General features: G+C 47.8%; 1 protein-coding gene across 4 annotated transcripts in view; it reads right to left on the minus strand.

Annotated features, from left to right (window-relative positions):
* Positions 1-14,628, minus strand: part of INSR (insulin receptor) — a 187,960-nt gene that overhangs the window by 7,195 nt on the left and 166,137 nt on the right. For 2 of the 4 annotated variants that reach the window (XM_074025611.1, XM_045380489.3), the window contains 8 exons: positions 12,160-12,319; positions 8,645-8,744; positions 6,366-6,433; positions 5,062-5,306; positions 3,408-3,518; positions 3,142-3,301; positions 1,615-1,744; positions 14-148 (listed from right to left, as the gene is read on the minus strand). In XM_074025611.1, the coding sequence (XP_073881712.1) occupies positions 14-148; positions 1,615-1,744; positions 3,142-3,301; positions 3,408-3,518; positions 5,062-5,306; positions 6,366-6,433; positions 8,645-8,744; positions 12,160-12,319 (1,109 nt within the window). Of the gene's footprint in view, positions 1-13; positions 149-1,614; positions 1,745-3,141; positions 3,302-3,407; positions 3,519-5,061; positions 5,307-6,365; positions 6,434-8,644; positions 8,748-12,159; positions 12,320-14,628 lie in introns of all 4 variants that reach the window. The other 2 variants (XM_045380490.3, XM_045380487.3) reach the window with 1 other exon arrangement.

Below are 14,628 nucleotides of genomic sequence, written 5' to 3' on the forward strand. Positions count from 1 at the left end.
TTTCTACACTTACACTCTCTCTGGACAGTTGTCGGGTTGATCCAGATACCCTCCGTCCATGACAAATTTCAACACCTGTTCATTAGACAGGCCTTGGTAAGGCTGTTCTGCCAAGCTGGTGATTTCCCAAAGGACCACGCCAAAGGACCTGTCAATGACAGTTGAGAGTAGTAACAAAGAAACCATTCACACACAAGCAAACACACACGCAAACAAACACACACGCACACAGGTAAACTAGCACACAACACACGCAAACACACATGCAAACACATGCACATGCACACACACACACGCAAAAACACACACACAAACACGCACACAGGCAAACTAGCACACACATGCAAACACATATGCAAACGCATGCACGCACACAGGCAAACACACACAGGCAAACTAGCACACACACATGCAAACACACACGTGTGCACACATGTAAATACACAAACACACGCAAACACACGTGCACACACACGCAAATACACACAAACACAAACACACATGCACACAGGCAAACTAGCACACACGCAAACACACATGTACACACGCACGCAAACACACGCACACAGGCACACACATTTAATACACAAACACGCACACATATGCATACACATACACACGAACAGGCAAACACACGTGTGCACACACATGCAAACACACCCAAACACATGCACACACATGTGCACACATGCAAATACACGCACACGTGCACACACACATGCAAATTCACACACACACACGAACACGCACACAGGCAAACTAGCACACATGCAAACACATGCATGCACACACACACACACGTTTAATACACAAACACACAAACACACATACACATACACACAAACACACACACACACGCTCACACACATGCAAATACACAAACGCACACACACACACACAAACACGCAAACACATCTCTTGGTTTGCGAGAACATGGTTGGCCAGTTAATAAAACAATTCATGCTGCGGTCCATAAATGCTATGGAAGGAAAATCAATCTTGGGGCCCCCAAATCACTAAACTCAAGGAAAAAGTCCAGCTGGGAACTGCTTGAACAAACTTGCCTCCCACTCTATTCAAAGTCCCCCCTCTGCTCACTGAGAAACATTCATATCTGATTGGCTCCTTTGGAGAGGCTCATCAGAAACTCAAAGAATGCAACCATTTGTCTCTTATCTACCTATGACCTGGAAGACCCCTCCCCGCTTCGAGTTGTCCCGCCTTTCCAGACCCAACCAATGGTCATCTTGCATATGTTGATTGATGTCTCACGTCTCCCTAAAATATACGTATAAAACCAAGCTGTGCCCCGACCACCTTGGGCACATGTGGTCAGGATCTCCTGAGGCTGTGTCATGAGCACGTGTCCTCAACCTTGGCAAAATAACCTTCCTAAATTAACTGAGACCTGTCTCCGATTTTCGGGGTTCACAATGCCTACAGGATTAATTAGGACATAAGAGTAGCCATGGGAAGGTCCTCAGACAGGACGCTGCCTTCCTTTCCTTGATGGGGGGTCCAGGAGGATGGCAGGCTTCCTTCCCCCGCTCTTGGCTGTTACTAGCACCTGGAATTCAAGCCCAGCGTCCGTCCACCCCTCCACACACAACTCACCACATGTCAGAAGAAGTGGTAAAGACCCCATCCTTCAGGGACTCCGGTGCCATCCACCGTACAGGGAGCAGACCCTTGCCTCCTTTCCGGTAGTAATCCGTTTCATATATGTCTCTGGTCATTCCAAAGTCTGACAACACAAACGATTCACACGCTCTCAACCTCCAGCCTTGGTCCTACCATTTGCCATCTTGACTGCCCCACCTCTCACGGAGCCCTAAGAGGGGTTCACCTGGCCCTGGTGTGCGCTCACCTGGGCGGTAGCCAAATCCAGTAAGAAGGGATTCTGAGGGTGCACATGGGGAAGTGAAGGGGGAAGATGGGCTACTATTCAAAGGGAGGGAAAAGAAGGTACCAAATGACAAAGCAGCTACATTTTTCTTTCTTTTTCTTTTGTTTTTTTAGTATGGAGTCTCACTCTGTCCTTCAGGCTGGAGTGCGGTGGCGCGATCTCGGTTCACTGCAACCTCTACCTCCCTGATTCAAGCAATTCTCCTGCCTCAGCCTCCTGAGTAGCTGGGACCACAGATGTGCACCACCACACCCCTTTTTAAAAAAATTTTTCATAGAGATGGAGTCTCACTATGTTGCCTAGGCTGGTCTCAAACTCCTGGACTCAAGTAGTCCTCACACCTTGGCCTTCCAAAGCACTGAGATTACAGGCGGGGCCCCCGGTCCTACAAACATATCTTTTAAAGAAGTGAGTTTATCAATACATGCAATTAAATTACAGCCTGGTGGGGGGCAGTCCCCATCCAAAATCTTGCCCAGGCCAGGCACAGTGGCTCATGCCTGTAATCCCAGTGCTTTGGGAGGCCAACACGGGTGGATCATTTGAGGTCAGGAGTTTGAGACCATCCTGGCCAACACGGTGAAACTCCGTCTCTACTAAAAATACAAAAATTAGCTGGGTGTGGTGGCGCACGCCTGTAATCCCAGCTACTTGGGAGACTAAGGCGGGACAATCGCTTGAACCTGAGAGGTGGAGGTTTCAGTGAGCCGAGATCCTGTCACTGCACTCCAGCCTGGGTGACAGAGCAAGACTCCATCTCATAAAAAAGAAAAAAAAAGCCAGTGTGGTGGCTCACACCTGTAATCCCAGCACTTTGGGAGGCCGAGGCAGGAGGATCACGAGGTCAGGAAATCAAGACTATCCTGGCCAACGTGGTGAAACCCCATCTCCACTAAAAATACAAAAATTAGCCAAGTGTGGTGGTGCACACCCGTAGTCCCAGCTACTCGGGAGGCTGAGGCAGGTGAATCACTTGAACCTGGGAGGCGGAGGTTGCAGTGAACCAAGATTGCACCACTGCACTCCAGCCTGGGGGACAGAGTAAGACTCTGTCTCAAAACAAACAAACAAAAACAAACAAAACAAAACAAAAAACCAAAAAACAACAACAAAAAGAAGTATCTTGCCCCTTTTATACTATCAGAAAAGACTTAGCGGCTCATTATAGACAACTTCCTTCTGAAATCAAACCTGGCCTGGGTCGTTACGTTTTCAAAGCAGAAAGCCAGACGAACCTCCGATTTTGACAGTAAAATCATGGGCGACCATGCAGTTTCTCGCTGCCAGGTCCCGATGCACGAACTTCTTGGCATTCAGGTAGGCCATCCCGTCAGCAATCTCCGCCGCCATCTGAATCATCTCTTGCAGGGTAGGGGGAGGGCGGCCAGGATTATTCTAAAACCGAAACATGGGGTTGGTGGTTCAGCAGCACCGGGATTCGAGGAAGCCGGGAGCGGGTGCCCCACCGAGTATCCCGCTGGGTCCCCCCGAGGCAGCTCACCTCAGCCTCTGGCCGCAGAGAACGGAGGTAGCTCTTCAGGTCTCCGTGAGCCATCAGTTCCATCACCACCAGCGTGGGCTGGCCCTTGGACACCACTCCCAGGAGGCGCACCTGCAGAGCAAGCCACCAGGGTTCTCGGAGGAGGGTCTGTGATTCGACTCGCCAAGGTTCTCCCTGCCTGGTGTCTATGTCACACACAGCACCCTGTGGCCTGGATGCAGTGTGCTCAGCCCTGGTCTAGGGGAGCAGACAGACCTGTCTGGACAGCAGACAGGCCTTTGTATTTTTTTTTTTTTTTAAATTTCGAGATGGAATCATGCTCTCTTACCCAGGCTGGAGTGCAGTGGTGTGATCTCGGCTCACTGCAACCTTCGCCTCCCAGGTTCAAGCAATTCTCCTGCCTCAGTCTACCGAGTAGCTGGGGTTACAGACGCCCACCAGCACACCCGGCTAATTTTTGTATTTTTAGTAGAGACAGGATTTCTCCATGTTGGTCAGGTTGATCTTGAACTCCCGACCTCTGGTGATCCGCCTGCCTCAGCCTCCCAAAGTGCTGGGATTACAGCCACCACGCCCAGCCAGGCCTTTGTATTTTAACCATTCTCTCTGCCTGGCTCTCTGTTCCCTGCCACATCCACAGGGCCCAGCTCCTCATGTCCTTTAAGTCTTTCCTCCCTTTCTTCATGTTTCCATAGCATTTTCTCCTAATGTATAAAGGGTTTGGAGTCAGCCAGGGGCGGTGGCTTATGTCTGTAATCCCAGCACTTTGAGAGGCTGAGGCCGGTGGATCACCTGAAGTCAGGAGTTCGAGACCAGTCTGGCCAACATGGCAAAATCCCATCTCTACTAAAAATACAAAAATTAGCCGGGTGTGGTGGTGGGCTCCTGTTATCCCAGCTACTCAGGAGGCCGTGGCAGGAGAATTGCTTGAACGCGGGAGGCAGAGGTTGAGTGAGCCAAGATTGTGCCACTGTACTCCACCCTGGGTGACAGACAGAGACTCTGTCTTAAAAATATATAAAAATAAAAATAAAGGTTTTGGAGTCTGTCTCCGCCTGCTGTTTTGGAAGCTCTACAGGGGCAGGAATCCACTGTATCACGGGGACAAGAGCAGGGTTTTAAATGCCCCACAAATATGTGTGGCAAGGATGAAAGTGCATGGGACTCAAAGAGAAACAAAGGAGCAGAAAGGCAGGAAGAGTTTGTGCTGCCTTCAAGGGAGAGTAGGAATGATGGCAGGTGGTATGAGGTGGACCTCTGTGTGGTCCTGGGTTACAAAGGAGCCAGGAAAAAGCAAGAAATGGAGGAGTCTAAAAAGCAACAGAAGATTCTGGAAAATGATGGAAGAGTCCAGAAAGTGGTAGAAGATTCCAGAAAATGATGGAAGATTCTAGAAAGTGATGAAAGAATCTGGAAAGCAATGAAGCATTCCAGAAAGTGATAAGACAGTGATAGAGTCTGGTTCCAGGCGAAGTGGGAGAGGATGTGATTTGAGAAGGGAACAATCCCTCCCCACACCTTTAGGATGGGTAGTAGAGTGGGGGTTGGGCAGGAAGTTACACCCAGTGTCCTCTGTCACTCTGTGCAGGAGGAGGAGGCAGAGAGAGGGAAGGGGCAGGAAAGCCAGCCCGTGTCCCACCCCCGCTGGACTCACCACATGATGGCAGGTGAAACCCTTCATGACCGAGGCCTCATTGAGGAACTCAATCCGCTCTCGGAGACTGGCTGACTCGTTGACCGTCTTCACTGCCACGCGGGTCTCTGCCTCACCCTTGATGATGTCCCTGGCATTGCCCTCATACACCATGCCGAAGGAGCCCTGCCCCAGCTCTCGAAGGAGGGTGATCTTCTCTCGAGGCACCTCCCACTCGTCCGGCACGTACACAGAGCATGGAAACACTACTTCTCACTTATCTACACAGCATCTTTGGCTGATCCCTTGGGGGTCTGCAGCCACCTTCCACCCAAGCCCTCACCCAAACCTCCTCGAAAACACTCATGAAGTGAGTTCTGTGATCCAGGACCCATGCCAGGCACTGGGCGTATGGCTGAGAACAGGACAGGCATCTGCACCCATGGAGAGGGCATGGCAGAGACTCAAGGAAGGAGCCACAACTGATTCAAGATCCTGGTCAATATGTCCTGAGGCAAACCTGCATCCCCATCCTTCTTGTCTGATTTCAGATCCTTGCCACAGAATGGTGCTACTTCCCACCTGAGACTACTATTTCTGCAAAGTGCCAAGGGGATGGTAGACAGGTTGTAATAGGTTGGGGGTTAAAAAAAGCCAGGATACTTGGCAGCTCTTTCCATGAAAAGGTGGAGTCTATCTCACCACCCCTTGGCTCTGGGCATGGCCTTGTGAGTTATTTTGGTCAAAGGGAATCAGCAGGAATGACCCAAGCAGAAACTCCGAATGGACTATTGCCCTGGAGCTTGCCCTCTCTTGCTACTAGGAACCAACAGAGTACCATGTAATGAAGCCTAGGCCAGCCTGCTGGAGCCTAAGAGGCCACATGGACAGAGTGAGGCTCAGCCTCCCCCAGCTTAGGGCCCCCACGTAGGGACCACCCAGCCTGCCGACCACCAGACATGTGAGTGAAATCATCTAAGACTACAAAGTGCTAGCTGACACACCAGCAAAATGTAGCTACATGGGTGAAGCCAGGCAAGACCAGAAGAAGAACCGCCCAGCTGAGCCCAGCCCAAGTTGTCGACCCCATCCAAGGGTCCCAGACCGGCTAGATGAGCCCATCCAGGCAGGTGCCAAATACCATGTGTCCACATGCACACAGTAATGAGGTTTCTGCAGCAAGGGCAGTTTGGCAAGCTCAAATGACTAAGAGGGCTTTTCTTGGCCTCCCTGGGGAACCCATCCTTCACTCTCACTCAATGGTGAAGGCAAAGGAAGCTGTTGAATAGGGTACTGGTCACCCACAGGGAAGGGATGGTACTCACCATCACTGGCACTGAGATACTCAGGGTTTGAAGAAGCGTAAAGCGGTCCCAGCGGCCCATCTGGCTGCCTGGAGGAGAAAAATGAGGCACATTAGCTTGAGGTTCTCATGGGACTCTGCAGGTCTCCAGAAAGGGGTTTCATACAAGACTCCTCAAGGCAAATGGCAGCCCTTACCAGCAGAATCCCCATAATTCTAGATGCAGTCTAGGGCAGGGATGGGGGACCTTTATGTTTTGAATGGAAGCCCATCAGACAAGTACTTAAGTGCATCAACATGGCAGCAGCACTGATCCCTCCCCAGGTATTTATTTATTTTTTTTTTCACATTTCAGAGTTGGAGTCTTGCTGTGTTGTGGCTGGACGGCAGTGGTTTAATCATAGCTCACTGCAGTCTCGACCTTCTGGGCTCCAGAGATCCTCTCACCTCAGCTTTTTGAATAGCTGGGAATACAGGTGCTCACCACCACACCTGGCTGCTAATTTTTAAAATTTCGTAGAGACAGGGTCTCACTATGTTGCCCAGGCTGGTCTTGAACTCTTGGTCTCAAGTGATCCTCCTGCCTCATCCTTCTGAGTGGCTGGGATTACAGATGTGCACGACCATGCAGGGCTCTGGCTGGCTTTTATTATAATTTATGGCTGTCTATGTAACACTTAAAAGCCACTCACCCAGTACTGTTCTACAGCGAGCTCATCCCGACTGATGAGAAACAATTATTAAATTTTCAGGAAACGAGTGAGCCAGTTATTAAATACAAGCATCATTAAAGATTAAATTGTACAATGCCTTCCAAATAGAACAAAAAATGTAAATTATAGAGGCTTGCAATTAAATAAATTACCCTAAAAGCAAAGACAATACATGTTCAAAACTCATCACTTTCTAACTCTCATACTCCATTTTACTATGATCAATGCAGTTGAGGTTATTTACCTTATATCATTTATACACCATATTGTATCCATAGGGTGAATTCAATGGGGAGCTATCATGTGTCTCTTTCCGACACTGTGCTCAGTAATATTATGCCTACAGCCTGAAATTAGACATGCTGGGAATATTTACATTACAGAAACTGGCAAATGCTATAACTTGGGACTGGATTTGTTGTTCTGTTGTTTGTCCAGGCTTGAGGAATTGATGAGAAAAATGTTTTTTGTTTTGTTTTTGAGACAGAGTCTCGCTCTGTTGCCCAGGGTGGAGCGCAATGGTGTGATCTCAGCTCACTGCAACCTCTGCCTCCCGGGTTCAAGCGATTCTCCTGCCTCAGCCTCCTGAGGAGCTGGGATTACAGGCGTGCACCACCACACCCTGCTAATTTTTGTATTTTTAGTAGAGACGGGGTTTCACCATGTTGGTCAGGCTAGTCTCGAACTCTGACCTCATGATCCGCCCACCTCGGCCACCCAAAGTGCTGGGATTACAGGTGTGAGCCACCGCGCCCAGCCGAGAAAAATGTTTAATCATGTAGATTAAACTTAAAAGCATGTCATGTCTGCAACTGTGACATTGCGCATGGCACAAAACATTACGAAAATGTTCTTCTGGTATTTAAAAATTATCTGACTCAGCAAAGACATCACTCATATCACTGATGAACATATATGTCTTATTTCAGTTTTATCCTACTCTTTTTTTTTTTTTTTTCTGAGATGGAGTCTCACTCTGTTGCCCAGGCTGGAGTGCAATGGCGGGATCTTGGCTAGCTGCAACGTCCACCTCCAAGGTTCAAGTAATTCTCCTGTCTCAGCCTCCTGAGTAGCTGGGATTACAGGCGCCTACCACCACGCCCGGTTAATTTCTTAGTATTTTTAGTAGAGATGAGGTTTCACCATGTTGGCCAGGCTGATCTCAAACTCCTGACCTCAGGTGATTCACCCGCCTTGGCCTCCCAAAATGCTAGGATTACAGGCGTGAGCCACTGTGCCCAGCCATGTCCTACTCTTTAATGTAAATTTTGAAAAATTAATCAACATTCACATTGGAGCTATACTTGTTTAATTAATTGCAATAATAGGTTGGCTTCAGATATAAAGGTTTGGGCAAAAAAATTTAAAAAGTCAACAAAAACTTTCTGTGAGAATCAACTGGTTAGAGGGAATTTACAATAAAGAGTTGCATATGTCGTATTATGACAATTATCTGTAAATTGCACATTACACATCCTATATCAGTAAAATTCATAATAAACTTACATATACCTATACCTATATCGAGGCATAATTTCCCCCAGAGAACCAATGGTTCCCAGCACACCACTGAACTCACTCAACTCACCTCTTTCTCAGGAATAGATAAATACTTCCAATCACAATACTGAAGAGAAAGACAAAGATGAGGGGGCCGATGATAATTTTTGCAATATTTGACGGGACATCTACTGAAATAGAATAAGAAAATATATGTTTCATATCAATGTGTTCCCAAGAAAGTTAACACCAAAAATCACATCCACTCCTGGAATGGGTGGGCCACCCTGTTTCCTCCCTCCCTTGTCCATGAACTTCTCTGCTACTCTTCCATACCCTGATTTTTCCAGCAGTCCCACAACAGTCCCGTAGGTTCAGTAGGACCAGGCAGTGGGCTCAGAGGTCAGTATTCTGTTAGCACACTGTTCCCCACCCCCACTCCCAAATCACTGCTCATTTCCACCCCTCCCACATCTCAGGCAGTGGATGCAGGACGCCATACTGTCAGTTTAAGGCTCTGCTGCTGCCCCTCTGAAATGCTTATTCATTTTATTTTAATCTTTATTTAGTTACTTATTTTTGTGACGGAGTCTTGCTCTGACACCCAGGCTAGAGTTCAGTGGCACGATCTCGGCTCACTGGAACCTCCTCCTTCCAGGTTCAAGCGATTCTCCTGCCTCAGCTTCCTGAGTAGCTGGGATTACAGGTGTGCACCACCACGCCTGGCTAATTTTGTACTTTTAGTAGAGACAGGGTTTCACCTTGTTGGCCAGGCTGGTCTCAAACTCCTGACCTCAGGCGATCCTCCCACCTCAGCCTCCGAAAGTGCTGGGATGACAGGCGTGAGCCACTGCGCCCGGCCAAATTCTTAATAATTTTAAAGCGAGGAGCTCTGCATTTTCATTTTTCACTGGGTCTTGCAAATTATATAGCTAGTCTCGACCCCAGCGTGACTTCTGACAGACGTAAAATTCTTTTGATTTTTATGTTTTAGAGACAGGGTCTTGCTCTGTCACCCAGGCTGGAGTATAGTGGCACAATCACAGTTCACCGCAACCTCAAACTCCTGGGCCCAAGTGATCCTCCTGTCTCAGCCTCCTAAGTAGCTGGGATTACAGGCATGCACCACCACAGCTGGCTAATTTTTGTATCTTTTTGTGGAGACAGAGTCTCGCTATGTTACTCAGGCCGGTCTCTAATGCCTATCCTCAAGCAATCCTCTTGCCTCAGCCTCCCACAGTGCTGGGATTACAGGTGTGAGCCACCACACCCAGCCAAAAAACTCTAATAACAAAGATGGAGATGCTAGCAACAGGGGCCAGGCACTTAACATTTGTGTCATTAAAATGTCCCTCCACCTCCTGGAGTGGTTCTGTTATTATCTCCATGTACAGATGAGCAAGTGTAGGATTGCCAGATAAAGAGCATGTGATACACACCATGGAATACTACACAGCCATAAAAAAGAATGAGATCATGTTCTTTGCAGCAACATGAATGGAGCTGGAGGTGATTTGCTAATTGAATTCACACAGGAACACAAAACCAACTACCTCATATTCTCCCCCATAAGTGAGAGTAAGACACAGAGCACACATGGACAGAAAGAAGGGAACAGTAGACACCGGGACTGATATGGTTTGGATCTGTGTCCCCACCCAAAGCTCTTGTGGAAATGCAATCCCCAGTGTTGGAGGAGTGGCCGGGTGGGACGTGATTGGATCATGGAGGCAGTTTCTAACGGGTTAGCAACATCCCTCCTGGGTACTGTATAATGAGTGGGTTCTCATGGGATCTGGTGGTTTAAAAAGCATACAGCACCATCCCCCCGTCTTAACACCTTGCTCCCATTTTGCCTTCCACCATGATTGAAAGTTTCTTGAGGCCTCCTCAGAAGTTGAGCAGATGCCAGCATCATGGTTCCTGTACTGTCTGCAGAACTGGGAGCCAATTAAACCTCTTTTCTTTATAAATTACCGAGTCCCAGTCTCAGGCTTCTTTTCTTTTCTTTTTTCTTTTCTCTTCTTTTCTTTTTTCTTTCCCTCCTTCCTTCTTTTCTTTTTTCTTTTCCTTTCTTTCCTTCTCTCTTTTTCTTTTTCTTCTCTCTCTCTTTCACTCTTTCTTTCTTTCTTTCTTTTTTTATTTTTTGAGACAGAGTCTCACTGCATTGCCCAGGCTGGAGTGCAGTGGCATGATCTCGGCTCACTGCAACCTCCACCTCCTGGGTTCAAGCAATTCTCCTGCCTCAGCCTCCCAAGTAGCTGGGATTACAGGCACACATCACCATGCCCAGCTAATTTTTTTTTTTATTTTTAGTAGAAATAGGGTTCCACCATATTAGCTAGGCTGGTCTCAAACTCCTGACCTCGTGATCTGCCCACCATGGCCTCCCAAAGTGCTGGGATTACAAGCGTGAGTCACCGTGCCCATCCTCTTTCTCTCTGTCTTTTTTCTTTCCTTTTCTTTCTTTCTTCTTTCTCTTTCTTTCTTTCCCTCTCTTTCTCTTTCTTTCTCTCTCTCCCTATCTTTCTCCTTCCTTCCTTCCTTCTTTCCTTCCCTCCTTCCTTTCTTCTTTTTTTTCTTTCTTTCCTTCCTGTCTGTCTCTCTCTTTTTTTTTTTTTTTGAGACAGGGTCTCGCTCTGTTGCCCAGGCTGGAGTGCAGTGGTACAATCTCTGCTCACTGCAACCTCTGCCTCCCCAGTTCAAGCAATTCTCCCACCTCAGCCTCCCAAGTGGCTGGGACTACGGGCGCCCACCACCATGCCCAGCTAATTTTTGTATTTTTTGGTGGAGATGGGGTTTCACCATGTTGGCCAGGCTGGTCTGAAACTCCTGACCTCAAGTGATCAGCCCACCTTGGCCTCCCAAAGTGCTGGGATTACAGGTGTGAGCCACTGTGCCCAGCCAGGTATTTCTTTATTGCAGTGTGAGTACAGACTAACTCAGGTGCCTACTTGAGAGTGGTGGGTGAGAAGAGGGAAAGGATCAAAAAATGACCTATCTGGTACTATGCTGATTACATGGGTGACAAAATTATCTGTATGGCAAACCCCCAACGACACACAATTTTCTTATATAATGAACTGCATAAGTACCTCTGAAACAAAAATAAAAGTGCTTTTTCTTTTTTTTTAAAGTGCCGGATCAGTCCAGGCATGGTGACTCATGCCTGTAATTCCAGCACTTTGGGAGGCTGAGGTGGGTGGATCACTTGAGGTCAGGAGTTTGAGACCAGCTGGCCAACATGGTGAAATGCCATCTCTACTAAAAATACAAAAATTAGCCAGGTGTGGTGGTGTGCACCTGTAGTCCCAGTTACTGTGAGGCTGAGGTGGGAGAATCACTTGAACCTGGAAGGTGGAGGCTACAGTGAGCCGAGATTGTGCCACTGCACTCCAGAACAAGAATCCATCTCAAAAAATAAAAAAGTGCAGGATCAGAGAGGGCAAGCACCTAGCCCCAGTCACATAGCAGCAGCTGGTAGGTCAGAGAATCAAGGCCAGGACCAGCACCTATGGCCTCTCCATGTCATCCTCTTAAATGTCCCACCATGCTCAGTGCTAAGCACAGCCCCAACTAGCTGAGGCTGCCATGGAGACTTACAATAGTCCGTCACGTAGAAATAGGTGGGTTCCGTCCAGGAGCCGTTGCCCGCGAGGGAGGTGGCCCGGACTCGCACGCTGTAGTTCCCCGGCGACAGCCCGCGCAGCCTGCAGCCCCGTTCCAGAGCGAAGTGCTTGCGGGAGACACAGAGATGCAGCTCCTGGAAGGAAGACAGGAGGAGGAGGAGGGTGGCTGAGTTTTGCACATTTGGGAGTGTCCGCCCCTAGCAGGGAGCTCACAGCCACGATCCTGCTCAGAAAGGACGCCAAGGCAGCAAAGCACAGACTAAGACACACAAGTGACTTTGAGAATTGCAGAATTTTATAACCACAGTGCTAGGGATAAGGATATAGATACAGAGATTATCATGATTGGAAAGGGCCAGACTTCCTAAGCCAGAAGCCGAGCATTAGACCCTGATGGTTTCTTTTCTTTTTTCTTTTTTTTTTTTGAGACGGAGTTTCACTCTTGTTGCCCAGGCTGGAGTGCAATGGTGCAATCTCGGCTCACTGCAACCTACACCTCTCGGGTTCAAGCGATTCTCCTGCCTCAGCCTCCTGAATAGCTGGGATTACAGGCACCCACCACCACGCCCAGCTAATTTTGCATTTGCAGTAGAGTCAGGGTTTTACCATGTTGGCCAGGCTGGTCTCAAATTCCTGACCTCAAGTGATCTGCCCACCTCGGCCTCCCAAAGCGCTGAGGTTACAGGCGTGAGCCACCGCGCCCGGCCCTATTATCTATTTTCTATTAATATTATTTTCTATAACATTATCTTTCTAAACATCATTTGTTTTATTTTTAATTGACAACAGTCGTATAGGTCTGGCACAGTGGCTCATGCCTGTAATCCCAGCCCTATGGGAGGCCATGACGCGAGGATCACTGGAGTCCAGGAATTAGAGACCAACGCGGGCAACATAGTGAGACCCCATTTCCACAGAAAATAGAACAATTAGCCAGGCACAGTGGTTCGCGCCTGTAGTCCCAGCTACTCAGGAGGCTAAGGTGGGAGAATCACTTGAGCCCAGGAGGTCAAGGGTGCAGTGAGCTATGAAAGCTCCACTGCACTCCAGCCTGGGTGACAGGCTAGACCCTGTCTATAAAATAAACAAACAAAAATAAAAATAATAGTGGTATACACGTATGGGGTACAGTGTAAAGTTATGATACAGTATAAATTGTGGAATGATTAAAACAAGCTAATTAAATGCTCATCAGTTCATGTACTTATTTCTTTGTTGTGAGAATATTTAAAATCTATTCTTCTAGCCATTTTGCAATATGTGTTATTAGCTACAGTCACCATTCATGTACAGAGCAATGGATTCCAAGAACGTATTCCTGTCTGAAACTTCGCACCCTTTGATTCACATCTCTCCTTATTCTTCCTTTGATTGCTTTTTTCCTGACCATTTTAAAATGCAAAAGTGGGCAGGGCATGGTGGCTCATGCTTATAATCCCAACACTTTGGGAGGCTGAGGTGGGCAGATCACTTGAGGTCAGGAGTTCGAGACCAGCCTGGTCAAGATGGTGAAACCCTGTCTCTACCCAAAATACAAAAATTAGCTGGACCTGGTGGCGTACACCTGTAATCCTAGTTACCCAGAGGCTGAGATGGGAGAATCACTTGAACCCGGGAGGCAGAGGTTGCAGTGAGCCAAGATTGTGCCACTGCACTCCAGTCTGGGCGACAGAGCAAGACTCTGTCTCAAAAATAAATACATAAATAAATAAAATGCAGAAGTGACTCCCAGCTCACAAATCATTACAAATCAGGCAGCAGGCCACATTCAGCCTATGGGATATAGTTTACTGACTGACCCCTGGTTTAAGACATTATATGGTTTGTCTGTAGTCTCATAGCTGCAAAGTGGCAGGGCCAGTTCTTGAACTGTCTGGCTCTACAGCTACTCCGGAGGCTGAGGCAGGAGAATGGCGTGAACCCGGGAGGCAGAGCTTGCAGTGAGCCGAGATTACACCACTGCACTGCGGCCTCGGCGACAGAGCGAGACTCTGTCTCAAAAAAAAAAAAAAAAAGAAGAAAAAGAAAAAAGAAAAAAAAGAGAACTGTCTGGCTTTATAACTTCTCCTTAAGACCATGGCAAAATATTTTTGCCATGTCTCCAGCAAAATTAGAAAAGGGTGGAAATGAAGGATCTGCAGGGTCTATGCCAGATTTCCTGCCTTTCCCTGCAACTCTCGGCCTCTGCCGCATCAGAACCAAATAGATAAATGGGCTTAATGTCTAAGGACAAATAAGAAAGTTCTTTCTTTGCCATGGTGCTGCCTTTTGGTGTTTTTTGTTTTTTGTTTTTTGTTTTTTTACTCATTAGGCCAGGCACGGTGTGGCTCATGCCTGTAATCCCAGCACTTTGGGGGGCCGAGGAGGGCAGATGATGAGGTCAAGAGATCGAGACCATCCTTGCCAACATAGTGAAACCCTGTCTCTACTAAAAATACAAAAA

The sequence above is a fragment of the Macaca fascicularis genome, chromosome 19 (assembly GCF_037993035.2).
Source record: "Macaca fascicularis isolate 582-1 chromosome 19, T2T-MFA8v1.1".
Lineage (NCBI taxonomy): Eukaryota > Metazoa > Chordata > Mammalia > Primates > Cercopithecidae > Macaca > Macaca fascicularis.